General features: G+C 39.8%; 1 protein-coding gene across 1 annotated transcript; it reads left to right on the plus strand.

Annotated features, from left to right (window-relative positions):
• Positions 1–290: 290 nt before the first annotated feature.
• On the plus strand, positions 291–5,973 carry LOC117913403 (glutamate receptor 2.8-like). The gene is made up of 5 exons (XM_034828377.1): positions 291–501; positions 2,613–3,925; positions 4,120–4,432; positions 4,720–5,129; positions 5,197–5,973. Exons 1-5 carry the CDS (start codon positions 303–305, stop codon positions 5,875–5,877), a joined length of 2,916 nt encoding a protein of 971 aa, XP_034684268.1. The 5' UTR covers positions 291–302; the 3' UTR covers positions 5,878–5,973.
• The last annotated feature ends 19,434 nt before the right edge of the window (positions 5,974–25,407 follow it).

A 25,407-nucleotide genomic window follows, 5' to 3' on the forward strand; every position in this document is an offset into this window, starting at 1 on the left:
GGAGTGACTTTCTTCCATTTAAAGGAGCATCAAAGTTCCACGCATCCACGGTTACTCAAGAAGTATTCCGTTTCTATTCACATCAGTCCAATTCGGTCCCTTTTGCTTACGTTATAGTGTGGTCTTTCTTGGATGCTTCTGATTCCTAATTTTCAAAGTCTAAATACTATAAATAGCATCTTTGTCCTCCCAAACATTATGAATCCCAAGGCCTCCCATAAAACTTCAGAATGAGAAACAACCTTACCCAACTCCCTTTATATCGCTTCTGCTGTCTGTCTTTATGGGTTTTCTTCATAGAGATGGCCATGCCACAGAACACAACAATACCAGTTAAAGTGGGAGTGGTTCTTGACATGGATACATGGCTGGGGAAGATGGGTTTGACTTGCATCTCCATGGCACTCTCAGATTTCTATGCTTCTCATGGGCACTACAAGACTAGGCTGATTCCCAAAATCAGAGATTCCAAAAGAGATGTCGTGGGTGCAGCTGCAGCAGGTACTCTCTTTTCATAAAACTTAGAATATTTATCAATCCATTTAGAAAACAATTGCATTATAGAGACATGGAAGCAAAACTTGAGTCTTTGATTAACTTAATTCACTATAATTTCAGCATTTTCTTTTCTGACCTCACCTCAATATTAGTTTTTGTTGTGTTAGTAGAAGTTTTAATACAAACAAAGTTAGTTTAAGAATACGAAGATATAACAATCCACACCAAAGGTATACAAAGTTTTAACGTGGTTTGACCAACAATGCCCACATCCACAGATAATGGAGAATCATTTTATTATACTACAAAGAATATTACGAAGGATAGACTCTAATATTAGTTTGTTGCAGTTGAAACACTTGTTATTTCCCTTGGACTTTGATTTAGATTTAAATCGACATTTTCTATCATTATTTTTCTTTCCTATTCTCCTTCTAGCTACCAAACCTTCACTTGAGCCATCTTTTCTACTCTCAAACACCTTATTCTTCAACTCCTTTGAGTTCAAGGCTACTTTAACACCCTCTATGGAAAGAGTATATCTACTATACATCATGGTCTCCATGAAGTGCTCATAAGAATTCGGTAGGGAACATATCAAAATTATGGCTTGGTCTTCATTATTAATTCTAACATCAATGTTCCTCAAATCCATAATAGTTTTATTAAACTTATCAAGATGGTCTTTAATGAATGTACCTTCTTTCATCTGGAGAGTAAACAACCACTTCTTTAAATACAAGCGATTTGTAAGAGAAACTTTATAGCTTTAACCATAATTTGACAATTGTATCATCTTCTATAACCTCATGAAATACCTCATTATTCAAGCATAATAGAATAACATTGTGCACTTTCTCCATTAGTTCATCATTCTCTTCATTAGACATTGTTGTTGGTAGAGTCTCTCTACCTTTCAGTGCTTTATCATCCCTATTGAACCAATAAGGCACCCATCTTAATGTGTCACAAACTGAAATCATTTCTTTTATCAAACTTCTCAACCTCAAACTTTGTCATCATTCCAAGTGTAATAACCTATGCTCTAATAGTAGGAAACCTAATAATTGCATCTATATAGTTTTATACACCTATTAGGTTCCTAAAACATCCCATCTTTTCCCACTTTTTGTATCCACACCCTAAACCATGAGCCCTTCGCTCCATTGAGTGTCTTCCATTCTTCCTCACATCTCTATCTATTGGGCATAGCCTCTATAAGTCAATCTTTATCTCATAACTTTTTCTTATGACCTAGAATATTTATAAAGATATTTTGAACAACTTTCCTCATTCTAGAAGGAAATCTAATATTACAATAATATATCAACTTATGAAATATTCTTTATAAAAAGAAATCTTTACGAATTAAGAATTTGGGACACTTTACAATAGTTTTGTATTTTCAATATCTAACAACATCTTCACAATTAAAAAGAGGGGATGAGCATTGCTCTCGAACAATTAGATACTTGCAAACATATATGCAGACACAGGTGTGGGAGATGTTAGGTTTTTGTCAGTTCAAAGATAAAAAGAGAAATTGATAGATGGTGTAAATGTTAGTGTTTAACTAAGAGATAGTGATTGATAAAAGAAAATTATATTTCTTTTTCCTTCAATCACCATTTTCAAAGATTCTATCAAAGTTCACATCCTTCCTAACAAGCTAAAATTGTAGCAAAGGCATTAATTAAGAAAAGTTGTTGAGGAAAAAGAGTATTGAAGTTGAACCGAGACTAGGAAGATTAGCATGCCCATCAAAGATGACAAAAAGTCTCGTTAAATAGTAACACGTGTTCTCAACTAGCAACATTTCTTGACTAGGAATACGTTTCTTTATTAACAACGCGAATGGCCCAAAGATGCAAAAAGTGTTCATAAATTTAATTTCCTCCTTGTTTTAAAAGTCAACTCTATCTCTTTGTTATAATAAGAAGATAGATCATTTGTTAACAAATTCTTGTAGTCATGGGACCAAGGGGATATTGTATTTTCCTTTTTTGTGGCTTGTTTGATTGCTGATAATATAGTAGAAATTGAATGAAACTTTAGAATCATTAAATTTTAATCATAAAGTTTGTAATTATCCTTTGATCTGCCGTGAAATTCAGCTTTATATTTATTACAAAACGAGGAAGTTCAAGCCATCATAGGACCAGCATCCTCCCTGCAGGCCAACTTTGTGATTGGTCTCGGAGACAAGGCTCATGTGCCCATCATTTCATTTTCTGCAACAAGTCCTCTTTCTTCGCTCCGGAGTCAATATTTTGTCCGAGCCACACTGAATGACTCAGCTCAAGTACCAGCTATAAGGGCATTGGTCGAAGCCTTTGGGTGGAGACAAGTTGTGCTCATTTACTTAGACAACGAATACGGAAATGGAGTTATACCGTATCTTACTGATGCCTTGCAAGAGATTGACACCCGTATCTCCTATAGAAGCGTCATTCATCCATTAGCCACTGATGATCAAATCCTCGAAGAGCTTTACAAGTTGATGACAATGCCAACCAGAGTTTTCATTGTACACATTTTTACACCCATAGGCCCACGACTTTTTTCCAGAGCGAACGAGATTGGAATGATGGAAGAAGGTTATGTATGGATTCTAACTGATAGATTAACTGATATCTTGAGTACTTTGGATCCATCTGTCATTGATTCAATGCAAGGAGTGTTGGGGGTGAAGCCTCATGTTCCAAGATCGAAAGAGCTTGAAAGTTTTAAAATCAGATGGAAAAGGGAAATCCAACAAGAATATCCAACCAATGAAAGCTTTGAGCTGAACATTTTTGGACTCTGGGCTTATGATGCTGCTTGTGGGCTAGCCATGGCAGTTGAAAAACTTGGGGCAACAAACTTCAGCTTCCAAAAGTCTAATATTTCCAGAAATTCAACCGATCTTGATACTGTAGGAGTCTCCCTGATTGGTTCAAATCTTCTCCAATCACTTTTAAATACTAGATTTAGAGGCCTCAGTGGAGATTTTCAAATTGTTAACAGGCAACTACACTCATCAGCTTTTCAGGTAGTCAATGTGATCGGTAAGGGAGAAAGAGGGGTTGGATTTTGGACACCAGAGAATGGAACTGTAAGAAAGTTGGATTCTACTTCCAAGCCCAATCTAGGAACAATCGTATGGCCAGGAGAATCTCACTCCGTCCCTAAAGGTTGGGTCCTTCCAACCAATGGGAAGAAGTTGAGAATAGCAGTACCAGTCGGCACGGGTTATAGTGAATTTGTAAAGGAGACGCGAGATCCTAGTAGTAACGCAACGGAGATCACTGGATTTTCCATAGCAGTCTTTGATGCAGCGATGGCAGCATTACCATATGCTGTTCCTTATGAGTACATTCCCTTCGAGGCCCCTGATGGCAAGGCAGCCGGTGATTACAACGATTTGATATATCAAGTATATCTCCAGGTCAGTTAAACTCTTGACCTTTCCTAGCACATAAAGGCAACTCTTGGTTGGCTTCAATTATGATTAATTTTGTCAAACTTAAAAGCTATTGCAGTTCCCCGTTGTTTGGCTTTTATGTACACAGGAAAAAACCAAACCTGCAGAAAATTTTCCTGCAATGCATAACAGAATGGCCCATTGTTTATTGTGAACAGAAGTATGATGCTGTGGTGGGAGATACTACTATTCTAGCGAACAGGTCCTTGTATGTAGACTTCACACTACCGTACACAGAATCTGGGGTGTCAATGGTCGTGCCCATTATAGATAGAAGAAGAAAAAATGCATGGGTTTTCTTGAAGCCACTTACTTGGGACCTTTGGGTGACAAGCTCTTGTTTCTTCGTATTCATTGGCTTTGTGATTTGGGTTCTTGAACATCGAGTAAATAAAGACTTCCGAGGGCCTTGTTCACATCAAGTTGGCACTATCTTCTTGTTTTCATTTTCAACATTGGTGTTTACTCAGAGTAATTTCTCTTCCACCTCCTTGAATTTTATCTAGCAGTTTATCTACTTATGTAATATTCAAATACAAAGCATAATGAGCACATCTCAAACACAATCGAAACTAACTTCTAGTATATATGGCCTGCTTGCTTGTTTCCCATGCTGTAACCTCTATTAATATGGACATTCCATACAATATGCAAGTAAATTTCAAGATAATTTTTATGTTTCAGAAATTATATATATTTGACTTTATATTGATTTTCTGGATTGGATTTTCTTTTTCTTTCTTAAATTATGTTAACAGGGGAGAGAGTTGTCAACAACTTGGCTCGGATCGTGATGATCATATGGTTTTTTGTGGTGCTGATTCTTACTCAAACTTACACAGCCAGCTTGACTTCAATGTTAACAGTTCAACAACTCAACCCAACTATCACTGATATAAATGAGCTCATAAAGAAGGGGGAGCGTGTAGGTTGCCAAAATGGATCTTTCGTTCGTGAATTCTTGATCGAGTCAATGAAATTTGATGAGTCCAATCTTGTAACCTATGAGTCTCCAGAAGAACTGGATGAATTATTTTCAAACAAGAGTTCAAAAGGTGTAATTGCTGCTGCATTTGATGAAATGCCTTACATGAAGATTTTCCTTGCAAAATATTGCTCCAAATACACAACAGTCGGACCAACATACAAGTTTGATGGGTTTGGATTTGTAAGTGTTCTCACTTAAAGTGTACAAATTTTCATGCAGTGGTTTCTGATTTTTGATAATTTTTCAGGTGTTTCCAAAGGGTTCACCCCTTGTAGCTGATGTTTCAAGGGAAGTCTTAAACGTGACAGAGGGAGCTAAAATGCTACAATTTGAGAAGGCATGGTTTGGGCAAACAACCAGTTGTCCAGAGCAAACCAGCTCAGTTTCTTCAAACAGCATCGGCCTTAATAGCTTTTGGGGCCTATTCCTCATTTCTGGAGTCACTTCATTCGTAGCTCTCATCACATGCATCACCATATCCCTTTATGAAAATAGAGAAGCCTTAATAAACTTGAATCCCCCATCTTCCATGTGGAGAAAAATTAAAGCCATGGCGACACGCTTCGATGACAAAGATCTCAGGTCCCATGCCTTTAGAAAAAGTGATCAACTTCCAGACAAGCGGCATCAAGGCCATGGATGCAGTTACAGCCTCACCAGCCTCACCAGCTACACCAACTGCCCTCCAAGTCCATCAAGCCTTTTGATCCCAACACATGGCAATTTTGCTTTCTTCTGTGAACAAGGAACCCTTTCTTCTAGACATGGTGATCCAATCAGTCCAAATCGACCGATGTCTCCACATATATTGTTTGAATATGAGCTTGCTAATATAAATCATGAGCAAATTAACAGCATGCCATGCCCCAAGACCCTCTTCAAGGGCGAGATGGTTAATTCACACATCAAGCCCGAAAGTTCAGTGTAAATTGAATATTGTTGAGAATAATTCTAAAAGCTTTTCTTAGCCTCACATGTAAAGCACCAGCTCACTAGCTCTACGCTAGATACAGTTACAACAAAAAGAAAGAATTGGGTTGTACACTCTCATATATAAATATATGTAAAATAAATAAGAGGTTTATTCTAGGCATTATTTTTTTCATGTTGTTCTTCTCTGCACACTACTCTCTGTTTTCTCTCTCAAAAACTCTTCTCTGTTTCTATCTTTTCTTTTTAATTCAATCATGATATCAGAGCTCTGTGAGACTAGCATCACCACTTACAACTCCAACCATAACTACGAATCTAGCAATGGCGTCTTCCTCTTTTATTAATCTCAACTTCACTCTACCGATCAAGTTGGAAAGAGGTAATTACCTTATTTGGAGGTCATGGTATTGATGGTTTTGTTCCTGGAATGAAACCTTGCCCGAATGAATTTATCAACGTTGTAGGTGATTCATTTGGCCTTAATCAAATGATAAATCCAAAATATTTTTATTGGAAGAGACAAGATTAGTTGATCCTTGGTTGGATGATTTCTTCAATGTTAGAAGGTGTTGTTGGTTAGATTGTAGGACATCATAGCCGTGTTGTTGGTTGGATGATTTCTTCAATGTTAGAATGTTAGAAGGTGTTATTGGAAGAGACAAGATTAGTCAAAATTTTGGTCAAGGGCATCGTAGCCGTGGCAGAGGTAATGGATCTTGCTCAACTAGCCAAGTTTGTGGTCGATAAGGACAAATTGCTATAAACTGTTACTACAAATTTGATTAGGCTTTTCAATATTCTCCATAAAGTAATTCCTTAGCTGCTATGGTTACCCTTCCTAATACAGTTGTAGATCCTTCTTGGTACTTTAACAATGGTGCATCAACCCATGTGACCAATAATCTAGACAACTTGAGCTTCAAATCTAATTATCATGGTCATGATAAGGTTATTATGGGCAATGGTCAAGGTTTGTGCATTCAAAATGTTGGTTACTCTTCTCTACCTTCTTTTTTCAAAACCTTGCATCTCATAAATATTTTGCATTTTCCAAAAATTACTACAAATCTCTTTATCATTTCTATGTTCACTATAGATAATAGCGTTTATGTTCAGTTTCACCGAAATCATTGCTTTGTGAAAGACAAGAGCCCGAGTAATGTTCTACTCCACGAATCAATTAAAGATGCCCTTTATCGTTTGATACCACCTCAAAATCCTCTAGTCCGTTCAGTTTCTAGTTCTGTCATAGTCACTCCAAGGGATACTTCATTTTCTGCCCATGTTTCCATGTTGATAGTCACACTTCAGTCCAGTTTTAGTGTTTGTTAAATATAATAAACTTGATGTCTGGCACTAGAGGTTGGGCCACCCATCTCTCTATGTACTCGAGTCTGTTTTGAAGTCTTGTAATGTCTCTTCTTTGCATAATGAAAGCTTATCTCCAAGTTTTTGTAATTCTTGTTAGTTTGGCAAAAATCACGCTCTTCACTTTTTCCCAGCTCCAACACAACAATTGGTTCACATTGATTTGTGGGGGCTTTCTCTTGTCAAGTCTAATGCTAGTTTTCTCTATTATATTCATTTTATTAATGGTTATACTCGGTTTACCTGGATTTATCCATTGAAAGCTAAATTTGATGCTCTAAATGTCTTTCTTCTCTTTTAAGTGTTTGTTGAAAATCAATTCAGCTTGTCTATGAAAGCCTTACAATCCAACTAGGGTGAGGAGTACTAACCTTTTCTTCCTATTCTTCTTAAACATGGAATTCATTTTCACCATCCTTGCCCACATGTGCACTAACAACATGGTCGTGCTGAGCGTAAACATTGACATGTAGTTGAGTATGGTCTCACTTTATTAGCACATGCATAACTACCTCTCCATTTCTAGTCGTAAGCTTTTCATACTACCACCTTTCTCATCAACAGGCTACCCATACCTATCCTCCATATGTCTTCTCCATATCAAAAACTCTTTAGCATCCTTCTTGATTATTGTGGATCTGCATTTTTCACGTGCATCACCATTCAATGGCAAGACTCATTTTTATTTGGTGAAAAAATAGTTTTGGAAAAGTCGGAGTCGTCACTTATTTTATTTTATTTTAAAAGGGAAAATAAAACAAGAAAGAAAACCCTAAAGAAATGACTCCATAGTTTTTAGAAAAAAAGTATCTTTGAAAAACCCGAGTCTAGGTTCAGGGATTAAGTTACCTATTGGGAAAGTACCTCTAAAAGATAGCACCCCTCTAAGCCCTACAAATGTCTTTATTGACTAAGTTGAGGGAAATGGGGCAATTAATTGATTGATTGAAGGTACTTAGGTAGACTGAGGTGATTTAAAAAAATAGCATGCTAAACAAGAAAAGTCGAATCATGATCATAAAAGAGAGTCAAAGTGTGTACCTGAACTGCATCTTGAGCGTTATCATAGAAACATCAAAGTTAGTTCAAATAGTATATCACCCAGCATGCGCTTTATAAGAAGTAATCGAACAATTAATCCAATATTAAGACATCCAAGCACTATCAAACATAGATGTAGTTCACAATGACAAGCATATTCACAGAATTTAGAAGGTGGGTGATAAAAGGCGTACCTGGATAGCATAGATAACTTATAATGCTCTTCCATAAGACATGGGGGTTAGATCAAAGTTATGATAATGGTTAGTAAAGGAAAGAATCATAGCATGTTTGCTATCTAAATAACATAGCAAAAAATGATCAAGAGTATACGAAAACATCAATTATCACATATATCTTGTATATAATTCCTAAAAAAAAGGATTGATATGACTTCAACAAGTAGCAAAGGTGGCTTTCTCAACAATTTTGGTGCTCACTCATTTAAAAATATAACAGCTTTCTTAAAAACTTAGTTTTATTATACTAAATCATAAGATTGCAAAAGCATGAATATAACAATAAATTGAATTAAACTAAATAGCTCGAGGGTGTATAAACCAAAGGCAATTAAACTAGGGTAGAATCTAATTGAAGTCAAAATTAATGAACTCGGCATCTAAATTAGGCATCATAACACCTCAAAATAATAACTAAAACTTCCTAAAAACTTAAAAATTAGTTAGAATTAACGAAACTACAAAAAATCAACTTGAAGATATAACAAAAACTAAGACTATAAGATGCTAAAAAATACATGGGATCAACTAGACTAAGAACTAATGACTAAACCAATAGCATGGATTGAATTTAAAAGTAAGAACCTATAAATTAATGATTATTTAGAATCAATCAAACTAAGGAAAATCAACCTAAAGACATTACATGAATTTAGTAGAAAAATAAAGAACATAAGATGCTAAAAATATGAGATCAATTAAGCTAACATTAGTAACTAAGGCAATTGTGTGAATTAAATTCAAAACCAAATAATCTAAAAACTCAAGGATCGACTAGAATTAACGAAATTAACAAAAACAACTTTTGAACATGGCATGGATTTTAACTAAAACTAAATAGTTATAAATAGTTTGGTAATTAACAGGAATCAATCAAACCAACAAATTATCAATTTAATAACATGACAAGGATTTTATAGAAATGAAATTCTAAAATTCTGAAGAAAAAAAATTAAGAATTAAATGGAAGTACTCAATCTAAAATTTATCAACATTCTAAAGATACATGAATAGGGTGCAAAACCAAAACTAAACCGGACCCAAACTTTTTCGATCTAATATAATGAATAAAATTATGACTAGACTAAATTCAAACCTCTCTAATTTAATATGGTGAATACAAAACTAAATCTAAATAAACCAAACCCTATTAATATGACATAATAAATCAAAGCCTAAACCCAATGACAATTAGCATTTTTTTAATGTAATAAATCAAAATTTAAACAAAACGGAATTCCAACTTACCTTTATGAGCAATGGCATGAAATGTGGATTTCTCAATCATGTGGATTGTGTGTGTGAATCTCCTTTACGTGGAGATGTGTGTTGAATCTTTCTTCAATGGCAGTGGTGTGTTCTCCTTCTAAAGATGGAGATGGTGCCCAAAAGTGCCACCCATGGAGGCTCTATTGGTGAGTGGACTGATTTCTCCTCAAAGTGGCAGCCGTGGGAATGAAGACTTGATGCATGGACTGGCGGTGAATGCAGCCCATGGGGGTCATGCAACTACAGGTTGCAACGTGGGTCAACAACAACTCTTTGTGCAAACTAGCAGCAGGTGGATCGCTACAAGTGAGCAACAGTAGTGTACAACATGAGATTTGCGGCAGGGGCAGTTGTGGTGATGAAGGGTGGTGTCATGGATGGTTAGTGGTGGTCATGGAGATGGCCATAATGGTGCAGCGGAGTGGTAGAGATGAAAGTGTGGGATGGCGTTGTTGGTGCATTTTCTTTCCAGATGGAGATGATTGTAGACCCTCAATTTTGTCCTCCTAGCACATGTCCTATTAGATACTTGTTCGATACTTTACAATAGCTCCTTGGTGGCCTATATCTACTCACACTACTTACCTTCCTTGAACCACCTCGGAGACTCTGGTTGAGGGATTGCCTAACCCCTTATTATGACCTTGGCAGCCCTAATTTAGACTTAGGCATTTTCCTAAACATCTTAGGCCCACTTAGACATTTCATTGGGCATTTCATTGGGCTTAGTCCACTTAGGCCCACTTAAGCACTTTTCAAACCACTTTTTATATGACTTGCATGATTACATGGCCTACATGACTTGTGTGGCTTATATGGATTTCTTTATCATTTTTATTTTATTTTATTTTATCTTATTACAAGTTTTCTAAATCCTATTTCTTGGTTTTTTGGGCATGAGGAAACGGGCCGCCATCTATTTGGAAGGAGAATCAACAAAATTTAGAAAAGAAGGAGATTTTGTTTTTAGAAGGATAGCACATGTATTATTTCCATGAGGGAATCGGTTAGAAAAGGGAAGAAAATAAGAAATGAAAGTGGATTTCTTTTTTTTTTTTTTGGATCAGAGAGGTTTTCTTTTTGGAAGGAGATTTTTTTATTATCTTTGTAGAGAGACACAAAAAGGAAGAAAAGGAGGGGATTTTCCTCCAGCCGATTTGGGGGGTTATTTGGAAGGCTGATATATATACGTGAGAGAGGAAAAAAAAAGAAGGAAGAATGGAGGAGAGAGATTTCTTTTTAAGAGGATTTTCTTAAGGAAAAGCATAGAGAAGCCGGGAAGGAGTGATTGCAGCCAAGGTTCTTCCAGGTGCGTTCCTGGTTATTCTCGGGATTCTTTCTCATGTTCGATTTCTCCATGTGTTCATTTCTGAATATTTAGCATACTGTTGGTTGGTGTGGATGTTAAGGGCCACAAGTTGTTCTGCTGAGACTTGTCATTTACTTCCTTACTCTATTTTGATTCTGATTATTTTACGTGTCGTGGATGCCTTCAAAAATATATAACTCCATGCCTGAATGTGATTATCCTCTGTTTTCGTTTGAATCCTATTTTACATTGTTCTCTCTGTTCTGTTCTTATCCCATGGATTAATACTTGAAGTGGGGGCTATTTATGTTTATTGATCAACATCTTCTGCTCTTTCCTTCTCCGAATTTTACTTCGTTTTTTATTTCATTTTATTTCTTCTCTATCCCTTTTCTTGCATGCTGTCCGAATCTTTGTCATTGCATTTGGGCGTATATTGAGGAATGACAGAAGTATTAACAAGAGAGAGAAGTGGGAAATTAAGGAGTGATTGCAGCCAAGGTTCTTCCAGTGAACTGCAGAAATCTGGAACACGCATCATTGAAATTTGGATCCATCACACACCACCGACCTTGGAAAAATGGGAGAAATTCTGGAAGTTTGATTTTTGTTTCTGTTAGAAAATGGGAGTTCATACTGCAACTGACGATCCTCATGGAAGAAACCTTGTTGCCATTCTCTGCTGATCTTATCATTATATGGAGAGGGATCACCGACTTTGAATAGTTAATTCTTTAATGGATTGGTATTGTAAATTCAATTCCATGGTTCATGTACCCAGATTGTTTGATAAACTCCTCACCCAAATGTTATTTCTTGGGATATTGCAATTTCAGGATTTGATCCCAACCAGTTCACCTATGAGAGTGTTCTTTCGGCTTGTACTGCCTTAAGGTCTCCTTTGTATGGTGAATTGGTATATTCACTCGCATTGAAAAATGGGTTCTTCTCAAATGGGTATGTTCAGGCTGGAATGATTAATTTGTTTACGAAGCTTTGTAGCTTTGAAGGTGTTTCAAGACGTTTTATGTGAGAACGTGGTTTACCGGAATGCTATCATTTCTGGGGCTGTTAAAAAATAAGAAAAATTGGGTTGCTTTAGATCTTTTCTGCCGAATGTGTTGCAGATTTTTTTATGCCAAATTGTTTTACGTCTTCAAGAATTTTAACAACTTGTGCTGCACTTGAGGAACTTGAGTTTGGAAGAGGGACTCAAGGACGAGTAATTAAATGTGGTGCAGGAGAAGATGTTTTTGTGGGGACTGCCATCATTGATTTGTATGCCAAATTCAGGGATATGGATCAAGCTGTGGAGGAACTTTTGTGAATGCCAATATGTAACGTAATTTCTTGGACTACCACCATTTCTGGTTTTGTTCAGAAGGATTGATCAATATGTATTCAAAAATAAGAGTGGTTGACTTATCTGAGAGGGTGTTCGGAGAGATGGAAAGTACAAAGAATCTATGCCACTTGGGCTTTTATGATATCCGCCTTTGCTCAAAGTGGGAGAACTGGGGAGGCAGTTGAATTATTTCAGAGGATGGTTCAGGATGGTTCAGGAGGGTCTGAGACTTGATAAGTTTTGTAGTTCTAGTGTCTTGAGCATAATAGACAGTCTAAGTTTGGAGAGACGGATCCCTTGCTGCATTCTTAAAATTTGGCTTGTTTACTGATATTTCTGTGGGCAGTTTTCTTTCCACAGTGTACTCAAAATGCGGTAATTTAGACGAATCTTGCATAGTTTATGAGCAAATGCCTGACAAAGACAATGTTTTATGGGTCTCCCTGATCTCTGGGTTTTCAGAGCATGACTATGCAGAACAAGCTGTTCAGCTATTCAGAGAGATACTATTAGAAGAAATTGGACCAGATCAAATGACTTTAACCGCAGCTCTAACTGCATGTTCTGCTCTTCATTTCTTAGAAAAAGGGAAAGAAGTTCATGGGTATGCTCTTCGAGCATGAGTTAGCAAAGAGGTACTTGTGAGTGGTGCACTTGTAAATATGCACTCAAAATATGATGCTCTAGTCTTGGCAAGGAGGGCATTTGACATGCTGCCCCAAAAGGATCAGTTTCCATGCTCCTTGGTTTCAGAAATTTCCCTTTAATTTTCCCCTTTAATTTTCCTTAACCTTCTCAAAATCACCCAAAATCTCCCAGAAAGAGGTTTTCCCAGAAACACAGGTTCCTTTAACATGGACTCCATTGCCCAAAATTTTCAATAACGCAAGATGTCAATCAAACTGTGGCCCCCTAGCCAGAGTACCAGGTTGATGCTTGTGTAATGAATGACCAAGAATCTTATTACTCTATCCATTCTCTCCAGAAAGTATGGTCTTCTGTTGAGAGAAGTAGCTGAGGAGTATGCTAAGGAAATAGAAGATACAGCCTTTGCTACTGTAAACCAACACTATGAGAAGGAGCCTGATGGTGATAGAAGTTCTGTTGTGCAACCTTATGCTAAATAATCCAGTAAGCTTATGCTGGAAATCCTTAAACAAGGCCCTAAGACATAGGAAGATGGCAAAGAAGACTTCTTACCTACAACGACCGAAATTTATTAAGTCGTCCTTTGGCACTAAAGAGATCATCAGCTGGTTCTTGATAAATAAATGTCATCATAAGCATATTTTGTTCTTTTTCTTCAGCTGAGAATCAAATGTATCACACCATCGCACAGTTGAAATCTTTTAGGCGGAACAGAGAAGGAGGCAGAACAGAGAGAGCAAGGTCTGAAGGGAACCATTCAAAATGGACCAGTTGAGAAAAGTCTAAATGGTATTGTTTCTGCTGCAATTGATATTTTGATGAGCTTCAAGGCTAGAAATAAATTAGGGAATGAGGTTCTAGTCCCAAAATGCATGTGCCCTACTGCTTACCTCGGATATCTTGTTGCAGTCCCGTTCTAGATTTTCTTCTGAAACTATGGAAGGAAATGCAGTAGGATCCGTACCTGACTCGACTAGAGAGCATGCTTCTTTGTCCATTCCACCAGATGCAGAAAACGAGTTGGCTTCTGATGCCCATGAGGAAGAACCTGATTCCACTCTTGAGGAAATATTAGGCAAATCTACTGGTTATTTGACAGTCGAAGAAAGTTGTAGGGTATTATTAGTTGCTTGTGAATTGTTAGAACAGCAAGTTCCCGCTATGGTCATGCAGGTTGGTCTACAACTGTGCGCTCGCCTATTAAAAAGACATTCTCTAGCCTTGGAGTTCCTTGAAAACGAGTATAGGGTAGGGGTCCCTCGGATGTTCATCAGCGGCCTCATCGACACCATGTTCAGACTAATGATGCAGTCTAAGAGTACAGTTCTCAGATGCTGGCTGTTCAAGTCAATAGCAGTAAAGACTGCTTTGTAAAAATCTGGAAAGAAAGAATTTATGTTCAAAGAATAGAACAATTTGGTCGTGTTTGGGATGCAAAATTGGGGAGGCTGCAGAAATGGTAAACAACTCGACTTTCTGGTGAAGTTAATGGTCATCTCGCTGTCGATAATAAATCCTCTATGCTAGAACAAATCCAAATATTTGCTCATGAGGACAAAAGCCATAGGAAACTACTTCATCACTAGTCCAATGTATGTGTATGACTCAAAATGGGACGGGTCAGATTGGGCCACTGATGGAGGATGACTTCGACATGAATGGTGATAGCTCTGTCCAGCTTCTTGTTGCTGCACATGCTGTTAATAATGCTCAAGCCATCATTATGGCTCTTTTGGAGGAGTATGAGAACATTCTTGATGATGACAATCTACACAGATGCTTTATTTCAACAGATTCATGGATTGAAAACAGCGGGAATGAAGATTCAGCAGATGATGAAAATATAGATATGCATGAGCAGAAGTGACCTATTGAGATTGCTTGTTTTGATATCAAGAACCGACTTCCATCAGAAACAATGCATGCTATCCTACAGCTGCATTCTATTCTTACCAGAACTCATTCCATCCTTTTTAATTTTCTTGATGAAGGAGGACTGCCCATGCTTTCACCTTTGCCAACAAGTAGCCCCCTTTCTGGGTTTGACAATGTCGCTGCTACTATAATCCGGTATATCCTTGAAGTTCCTCACTTGGTACAAAGATCACCAAAGAAGCTGATCTTGGTCTGAAGATTGGCCACAACAAAGCGCTCTTGGAGTCAGAGGATGTAGGTCAGACTCTTGATTTGCCAATGCGTAGATCATGGAGAGAACTTTATAAAAAGTTGGCTAACATATTTGACACGAAGAGAGCTAAGATGCTGAATAATGCATTCTATCAAGATGAGAAGTTGGCATTATTCAGAAGGTGGTGGATTTTATATGTACTCGCACACAACGTGTCCCATTTTTGCATTCCAGTTTGTCTCACATCAGCATGCTCGCCTAACTACTCTTCACATCCCCATTTTGAACGCACCCTTTACTAGAATAATCATCAACACATCCACCAAATTCAGCATTAGTATACTTCTCTCGGTTATCAATGTGGGTCGCTATCAAAGTACCCAAAATTGCTTATACTTGCTAGTCGCCAATCATTCTGCAATAGCCGACCTGCTATCCAGATTGTAAAAGCCCAGAATTCCAGCTATTTGAGGTAAAGTTAAGAGACAACCCCGTCCGTTCTTCGGTGAAGGCATAATTCAGAATATTCCTACAGATGCACCGATCTATTGGAGGTTTTTTTTTTATATCATCAATAGGCGAGGCAGGTGTCAATTGCTACTGTAAATAAGGCAGCAATTGTACCTTTCGTCAGTGGCAAATTGAACAACTTGGAGTTAATAGTCAATCTCACAAAAATGGGAAGTCTCCCTGGTGCACAGAACTTGGTTGTCAAGCGTTTCCAAGAATTGTTTGCTCAGATAAAGTATAAGGATGCATAAGGAATCTCATGGCAAGACCATATCAACATAGACTAGAATTGATGAAAATGTATCTTCTTCACTGTCGAATATCAATGCTCTTGAGAAGTATAATGATGTCTTTGGTTTTGCCACGCACTATCAATTAAATGGAACTACGGCGGAAAGAGGTGCATACGCAAGCTGGTGGTTGTTGTTGCATACATTCTTTTTACAGTTTCCTTCCTCATTCCGGTTGTAATAGTGCAAGGACATACTCATCTAGATCAGTTGAAGGATACATATCCTTCGGAAAGATATATAAAAAAAAAAAGCATGCACCAAGATGCTATGGTTTACATTGTGGATCATTTTCTTTGCAAATATACTATCAGGATCAGTTCTTTATCAGGTTAGTATCATCCTCGAGCCCAAAGAAATTCCTAAGATACTAGCTGAAGTTGTTCCAGCATAGACACCATTTTTCATTGCTTATGTTGTTATACTTGGATGGACCAATCTATCTTCAAAGATATTTCGAATGTTTCCCATCACCTGCAGTTTGGTAAAGCAACATTTTACAGGGAATGATGGTGAAGAATTCTAGCTACTCAATGTAATTGCACCCAAATATGAAACTGGTGGGAAGTTTTGGCTTATAATAATGCACAATTCAACAATATTTTCCTTGGTCTTAATGCATATTATTGCAATTGGAATATTTGGACTGAAGAAGTTTCCTCTAGCATCTAGCTTAACTATCCCTCTTTTGGTTCTCACACTTCTTTTTAATGAGTTCTGCCGGAAATGGTTCCTGCCTATATTCAAGGATTATTCTGCTGAGTGTTTGATAAATAAAGACAGTGAAGACCAGAGGGATCCTACAATGGTTGAGTTTCGCGATAAACTAGTCACTGCATATCAAGATCCAACTCTGAAGTCAATCCGATATTCTGGAACCATTGGCCGTCTCAAATCTCCTCTTCTTCATCCTGCTGTTGCTCCTTTGACGTATGAAAGCTGACGTGAACGCTCAGCTTCCAAACAAGATTAACCAAGCAATACGATTAGAAGCCCTATAAAGTTATTGTGGCAATAGGTTCTTCATGGTCTGATATCTTGGCTGCTAATTTCTAAAATGGGCTCAGAGAGTTTGAGCAGCAGAGGGAACTGAGAGAGAGAGGGTAGCAGATGAACACTGGATAAAATAGGCATGATGGATCTAATAGAGGAGAGGCATTATCATCCGAAGAAACTGTCAATGAGCACATGGATAAAATCAGTGCAAGGGTTAGATTCAAACCAGAATCAATGGAGCTTCCTTCACTTGAAGAAGATGGAGGATTAAATGATGAATATTCAGACTCAGCTATTGGATTCGATGGCTTATTGAATACACCAGAAAGTTTATGTGCTGAACAGCATGATACCTCCAACACACATGAAATCGATATCCTTAAAAGCATGATCTCTGGTGATTTAAATGGACTTTCCTACACTCAAAGCCCTCAGACGGAGAAAGGAGACCCATCAAATCAGAGGTTTTTTTTTGGCACAGGGAAGCAATGGTTGGGTCCATGGATGGAGTCCAGATTATTCTGCGGATAATGACTTGGCATTAATCCCCTACAAAGTGGAGGGTGAGTCAGATTGTATGACTCATGAACAAAATGCTAAACATGTCGGCTGTTGAAGACACATGGTGATTGCCCCTGCATGCCTGAGACTTCTTGTTTATCCGTAAACCATGGAGCTTATTTAAGATAGTCAAGGAGATGAACATGCCTGATTTTATAGAGGCGTATCAGAAAGTTGCAGCATAATGGAGTTGAAGAAATAGGCTTCAGATTTAATAAAGCAGTCTCAGTCACACCTCCAGACCTCACTCACACAGTGGACACTTTGGTGCATCATCCTCCTCTTTTTTGCCTTTATTCTTGCTTGCGATCTTACATGCTTTGAATCAGGTTTTCAAAATCTCTTCTCCATCAAAGAAACTTCTTTTTCCAATTCCATCCTTGAGAGATTCCCTAGGCAATAAAATTCATTTTTTTCTTTTTAATAATATTTGCTGCTATTTTCCTTCCTGCATGCGTTTTCACTATTTTCTTTGACTTTCAACCATTTTCTTGATTTTTTATTTTTATTTTTCACAAGCATGAATAAACTCCATGATTCCAAATAATGGAATTCATAGAATCAACTCATGTGAAATTAATTAGGGCTTTGGTGGGGGGCCAACATTCATAATATTCTCTTCAATATAGCTTGTTTGATATTCGATTGATTGTGCTTCCTCTTTGTGGTATATATGAGATTATTTTGAATTAGTTATTGAGCTAACTTTGTTTCCCATAGAGGAGTATTAGCTTCCTATCCAGGTACGCTCTCCACCTCCCCATTTTCGAAATTCCATGAATAACCATGTCTTTGTGTACCATGCCTTTGCTTGATGTCATGCTTGATTACCTTGATATATATTTGATGCTTGTTTGATTATCTTTGATAAAAATATATGTTGTGTGTCATATTTTTAAACTAACGTTTGATGTCTTCTGATGATGCTTGAGAAGCGGTTTCGGTACGCACCCTAACTCTTCTTTATTGTGATTTGATCTTGTTTAGCATGCTATTTTTTGAAATCACCTTAGTCTATCTAGGTACTCTCAATTAATCAATTAGTTGTCCCACTTCCCTCAACTTAGTCAGTAGAGACCTCTTTGGGGCTTAGAGGGGTGCTACCTCCTAGAGGTACCTTCCCAATAAGTAACCTGATCTCTGGACCTAGACTCGGGTTTCTCAAAGACATGCTTTTTCCAAAACTATGGAGTCACTTTTTAGGGTTTTTCTTTCTTGTTTTATTTCCCCTTTAAAATAAAAATAAAATAAGTGGCGACTCCAACTTTTCTAAAATTAATTTTTCACAAATAAAAAATGAGTATCACCGATCGAGTGGGGACACATGTGAAAAATGCGGGTCCACAATGATATTACTTCTAATACTAGAAACGCAAGACATAGAGGATTCTTCTCCATTACTAAGAGAACAATGCAGTTAGCTGATGATTCTTCCCCTTCCATAGTCCTGGATTCCCTGTTCGCTAGAGCCCCAAAGAATTACCTATCAAAAATCTGTTGAATCTGCTCCCAAAAATCTCCAAAAAGCTTCACCAAAATCTAAACCTGTGTTAACTTTCTTTCACCAATAAAAATGGTGCCTTGCTAGTGAATTTCTTCTTATTTTTGTGATGCAAGTGGTCCCACGTTCTCAAAGAAAAATCATGCACTGCTCCACAAATTGTGACAATGTTTAAATCTCGATTTCAAAAAAAAAAAAAAAAAATCCTTTCCCCTCTGACGATGCTCTCATTCCAAAAACGTTCTTCTTCTCTATATCTTCCTTACTTGAACAAAGTCCTCAATTCTGTCCACATACACGCTGCATTTTCTTATTTTCACTTGCCAAAAACCAACTTTGGTAATTTTTCTTTCAGAAAGCAAAATGACGTTCATGCTCATCAGATCAATTCCCTTCTCTGAATAAAGCTCTCATTCCATCCATATACATGCTGCATTTTTCCCTTTTTTTCTATGCCAAACGCCTTTGGTAAGTTTCCTGAACACGACCCTCCCTTTTGTCCACATACACGTTGCATTTTCTTCTTTTTACTTACCAAAAACCATCTTTGGTAATTTTTATTTCAAACAGAAAAATGATGTTCATGCTCACCGGACTTATTCACCCTTTTGAACAAAGCTTTCATTCCATCCACATACACGCTGTTTTTTTCACTTTTTCTATGCCAAACCCCTTTGGTAAGTTTCCTATAGAAAGATAAAATTATTAGATTTAATAAATGAATAAAAGCATTTTAGAAAATTATAAAATAAAAATCATTAAAAAATAATAAATAAATAATAAATAAATATCATGCAAGAAATAAATGCAATCTAGTATCATGTAAACCATGCAAGAATGCCATGCAACCATGCAAACCACATAAAAATGCAATTCATTCCAGCCTTGTAAACATGCAAAAATTACTTGAAAGACGACTTAAGTGGGATATAGTGTGTCTAGATGAGCCTAAATGGGCCAAGTGCATTTAAATGGGTCTAAAGTGCTTAATGGGTCAAGTGTAACTAAATGGACCTAGGGTGGCGAGGTAGGCTTGAGGTGGTGCCTAATCGGCTAAATCCATCTAAATGGCCCTAGGATGCCTAGGTGGGCCTAAGGTGGTGCCTAATGGGCTATGTGTAACTAAATGAGCATAGGGTGCCTAGATGGGCCTAAGGTGGTGCCTAATGGGCCAAGTGTATCTAAATGGGCCTGGGATGCCTAGGTGGTGCCTAATGGGCCAAGTGTAACTAAATGCCTAGGTAGGCCTAAGGTGATGCCTAATGGGCCTAGTATAACTAAATGGGCCTAGGGTGGCGAGGTGGGCTTGAGGTGGTGTTTAATGGGTCAAGTGCATCTAAATAGGCCTAGGGTGCCTAAGTGGGCTTAAGGTGCTGCCTAATGGGCCAAGTGTATCTAAATGGGCCTAGGGTGCCTAGGTGGGCCTAAGGTGGAGCCTAATGGGCCATGTGTAACTAAATGGGCCTAGGGTTCCTAGATGGGCCTAAGGTGGTGTCTAATGGGCCATGTGTAACTAAATGGGCCTAGAGTGCCTAAATGAGCCTAAGGTAGTGCCTAATGGGCCAAGTGTATCTAAATGGGTCTAGGGTGGCGTCTAATGGGCCAAGTGTATCTAAATGGGCCTAAGGTGCCTAGGTGGACCTAAGGTGGTGCCTGATGGGCCAAGTGTAACTAAATGCCTAGGTGGGCCTGAGGTGGTGCCTAATGGGCCAAATGCATCTAAATGGGCCTAGGGTGCCTAGGTGGACCTAAGGTGATGCCTAATGGGCCAAGTGTAACTAAATGGGCCTAGGGTGGCGAGGTGGGCTTGAGGTGGTGCCTAATGGGCCAAGTGCATCTAAATAGGCCTAGGGTGCCTAGGTGGGCCTAAGGTGCCTAGGTGGGCCTAAGGTGGTGCCTAATGGGCCAAGTGTATCTAAATGGGCCTAGGATGGCGCCTAATGGGCCAAGTGTCTCTAAATGGGCCTGGGGTACCTAGGTGGGCCTAAAGTGGTGCCTAATGGGCCAAGTGTAACTAAATGGGCCTAGGTGGCCATGAGATGGTGCCTAATGGGCCAAGTGCATCTAAATGGGCCTAGAGTGCCTAGGTGGGCCTAAAATGATGCCTAATGGGCCAAGTGCATCTAAATGGGCCTAGTGTCACAGGATGACTCAAATGAGCCTCCCCATGGGCTTATATAGAGCCAGGAAGCTTCTAGAGACTCCTAGAGTGGGAAGAGTGTGGAAGGTTCTAGAGATGCCTAGAGAAATCCACACAACTTTACACTATGGTGGAAGACATGAGAGGAGTCTATAGCCTTCTAGAGAATTCCAGAGGTCTCTTGTATATCCTTGTACATAGGCTTGTACCTAGAATGATGTAAGACATTCTAGAATATACTTGAGTTGTAAGGAACCCTCCAAGGTTCCAGAGAGTTCCATTGGTGCCTATAAATAGGTGAGGACCTCATTTGGTCAAGGCACCAAACAAGTAAGCTTCCAAGCACTTGTAAAGGCTTCCTTGAGTTAATAAGAGCTTCCATTCTTTAAAGAGTTGCCTACTAAGCTTCTTAAGCTTTCGAGTCGTGAGTGTCTTAGCCTAACAAGCTAAGCATTGGGAGCAAGGCTAACTTAGCAAGATCAAGCGTCTTGAATTGCCTAAGTGCCGCATGAGCTTAGTGAACGACTAAGTCTGTGACAAGTGGTATCAGAGCAAGATTACGAAGTGGGCATAGCAAAGGAAGCATGTCGGGCTCTAACATGGAGGAGACTAGCGAGCAAACCCGTGGAAGGGAGATGGAGCATACTACATAGGGCAGAGGCAGGAAGGATAAGTCTCGTGACGCCTTAGCCAACATGGAGGCAAGGCTAGCCAAGGTGGAGCTAGCCATGGCGGACACCCGGGAAGGGGTGGAGTTGATCGAGCAAGGCATGGAGAAGGGCTTAGAGGATCTAAGGGAACAGATCCAAGACCTTCGCGAGGGGGTGCTAGGCTCACAAGTTCAATCAGTGTCACACGAGGAGTTCATATCCTTCCAAGACAAGGTCATGAGCATGTTCACTAGTGTGGAGTCAAGGATGGAGGCCTTGGCTGCGCGCATGGAGACCCGAGACCAAGATATTCGACAAGAGCTGACCATCTATAAGACTGCGGTATCAGCACAAGTCATGGCCACTCATGAGGCACCAAGGGTGGAGGTGCCGAAGCCACACACGTTCAGTGGCAAGAGAGATGCTAAAGAACTGGATAACTTCTTGTGGCACATAGAGCGTTACTTTGAGGCCATTGCATTGACAGATGAAGCCACTAAGGTATGCACCGCGACCCTCTACCTCACTGATAATGCTACTCTATGGTGGCGCCGATGGTTTGCCGATATATAGAAAGAGACGTGCACCATAGACACATGGGATGCCTTTAAGAGAAATCAAAAGGCAATTCTATCCCGAAGATGTGGCTTACCTAGCAAGGAAGAGTATGAAGCGTCTCAAGCACACGAGCTTGATCCGTGAGTATGTCAAGGAGTTCTCTACGCTTATGCTTGAGATACCCAACATGGCTGAGAAGGAGCTACTATTTAACTTCATGGACAACTTGCAAAGCTGGGCCGAGCAAGAGTTGAGGAGATATGATTTCCAAAACCTAGCCACGACCATGGTAGTAGCAGAGTCCTTGGTAGATTATAGAAGGGGAGACTCCTCCAAGCCCAAGCCACCATCCAAGAGTAACAAGGCCAAAGGTGGGGGAGACAAGGGATCACGAGGCCACACTTCTAAGGAAGGATCAAGCAAAGGCCCTAGTGGCAAGGATGGCAAAGGCAAGGATAAGCGGAAGCAGTTCACACCCAGGACCAATTGCTTCCTATGCGATGGTCCACACCGGGCATGGGACTGTCCTAAGAGGAAAGCTCTAAATACTATGATTGAGGAAAAGGGGCAGGAAGGTGATGCTAAAGTGGGATTGTTGCAGCTCCTAAATGCCCTTAAGGCCAAGCCGATGCTTGAGACGCCTCAAAGCAAATGGCTAATGTATGTGGAGGCCCTTGTGAATAGGAAGGCCATCAAGGCCCTGGTAGACACTGGCGCCACTCATAACTTTGTCTCGGAGGATGAGGCAAAGAGACTAAAGCTCTAAGCATCCAAGGAAGGAGGATGGCTCAAGGCAGTTAATTCAGCTGCCAAGCCATCACATGGAGTAGCTTGCGAGGTGACTATGCACATCGGCTCATGGGAAGGAAGGGTCGACTTCACAGTGGCACCCATGGATGACTTCAAGATGGTGCTAGGGATGGACTTCCTGTAGAAGGTCAAGGTTGTGCCACTACCTTTCCTACGCTCAATGGCTATCCTAGAGGAGAAGAAACCATGCATGGTCCCTATGATCACCGAAGATACGCTCAAGACCCCTATGCTATCAGCTGTGCAAGTTAAGAAGGGGTTAAAGAAGAAAAAGGTGACCTACCTAGCCATCCTGAAGAAAGAAAGGGATGATGGGTCGGGAGAACCCATGCCTAGGGAAATTGAGGGGGTCCTTGATGAGTTCAAGGATGTGATGCCGCCTGAGTTGCCTAAGAGACTTCCTTCTAAGAGAGAGGAAGATCACAAGATCGAGTTGGAGTTGGGAGCTAAGCCCCTTGCTATGGGGCCATATAAGATGGCACCGCCTGAGTTAGAGGAGCTAAGGAGACAACTTAAGGAGTTGCTAGACACAGGGTTCATCCAATCATCCAAGGCTCCCTATGGCGCGCTGATTCTGTTCCAGAAAAAGCACGATGGGTCCCTACGGATGTGCATAGACTACCGGGCACTCAACAAAGTGACGGTAAAGAACAAGTATCCTATTCCGCTCATCGCTGACTTGTTCGATCAACTTGGTAGGGCAAGGTACTTCACGAAGTTAGACCTAAGGTCGGGCTACTACCAAGTAAGGATTGCGGAGGAGGATGAGCCGAAGACTACATGTGTGACCAGGTACGGCTCATACGAATTCCTAGTGATGCCTTTCAGACTCACCAATGCCCCAGCAAAGTTCTGCACCCTCATAAACAAGATCTTCCACCCATACTTAGACAAGTTCGTGGTGGTGTACTTGGATGACATTGTCATCTACAGTAACACCCTGAAGGAGCACGTAGAGCATTTAAGGAAGGTCTTCAAGATCCTAAGGCATAACGAGTTATATGTAAAGAAGGAAAAGTGCTCATTTGCTAAGGAGGAAGTGAGCTTCCCAGGGCATCGCATCAGAGATGGCAAGCTGATGATGGATGATAGCAAGGTGAAAGCCATCCAGGAATGGGATCCACCAACCAAGGTACCACAACTCAGATCTTTCCTTGGTTTAGTTAATTACTATCGGCAATTCATCAAAGGTTATTCGGCAAGGGCAGCTCCACTCACTGATCTTCTTAAGAAGAATAAGGCATGGGAATGGGACAAAAGGTGCCAACAAGCCTTTGAATATCTTAAGAAGGTTGTGACTGAGGAGCTGGTGTTGGCACTACCCGACCACACCCAGGTTTTTGAGGTACACACAGATGCCTCAGACCTTGCTATTAGGGGAGTCCTTATGTAAGAAAGGCACCCGATCGTATTTGAGAGTCACAAGCTAAACGACACGGAAAGGCGTTAAACAGTGCAAGAAAAGAAGATGACTGCCAGCGTCCACTGCTTGCACACCTGGAGGCATTATCTTATGGGGTCTCACTTCATAGTAAAGACCGACAATGTTGCCACTGGATACTTCTAGACACAGAATAAGCTAAGTCCTAAACAAGCTAGGTGGCAAGTCTTCCTGGCCGAGTTCGACTATACGCTGGAGTATAAGCCATGAAGTGCTAATCATGTGGTCGATGCCTTAAGCCGCAAGGCGAAGCTAGCGTCCATGACGAGTCAGCCCCAAGGAGACATAATGGATCTTCTAAGGGAGGGACTACAACATGATCCAGTGGCTAAGAGTCTCATCGCCCTGGCTCATGAAGGAAAGACTAAGCGATTCTGGGTGGAGGACGACCTACTCTACACTAAAGGGAAACGACTCTATGTGCCTAAGTGGGGGAACATAAGGTAGAATCTGATAAAGGAGTGCCATGACACCAAGTGGGCTGGGCACCTTGGACAACGACGCATGAAGGCACTAATCAAGTCGGCTTATTATTGGCCTCAAATACGGGATGAGGTTGAGGCCTATGTGAGGACTTGTCTTGTTTGCTAACAAGACAAGGTGGAGCAATGACAACCTAGAGGCCTGTTGGAGCCACTACCTATAGCGGAACACCCATGGGATAGCATCACCATGGACTTCATCATCGGGCTACCCAAGTCGGAGGACAACGACTCAATCA

Source organism: Vitis riparia, chromosome 4, assembly GCF_004353265.1.
Source record: "Vitis riparia cultivar Riparia Gloire de Montpellier isolate 1030 chromosome 4, EGFV_Vit.rip_1.0, whole genome shotgun sequence".
NCBI lineage: Eukaryota > Viridiplantae > Streptophyta > Magnoliopsida > Vitales > Vitaceae > Vitis > Vitis riparia.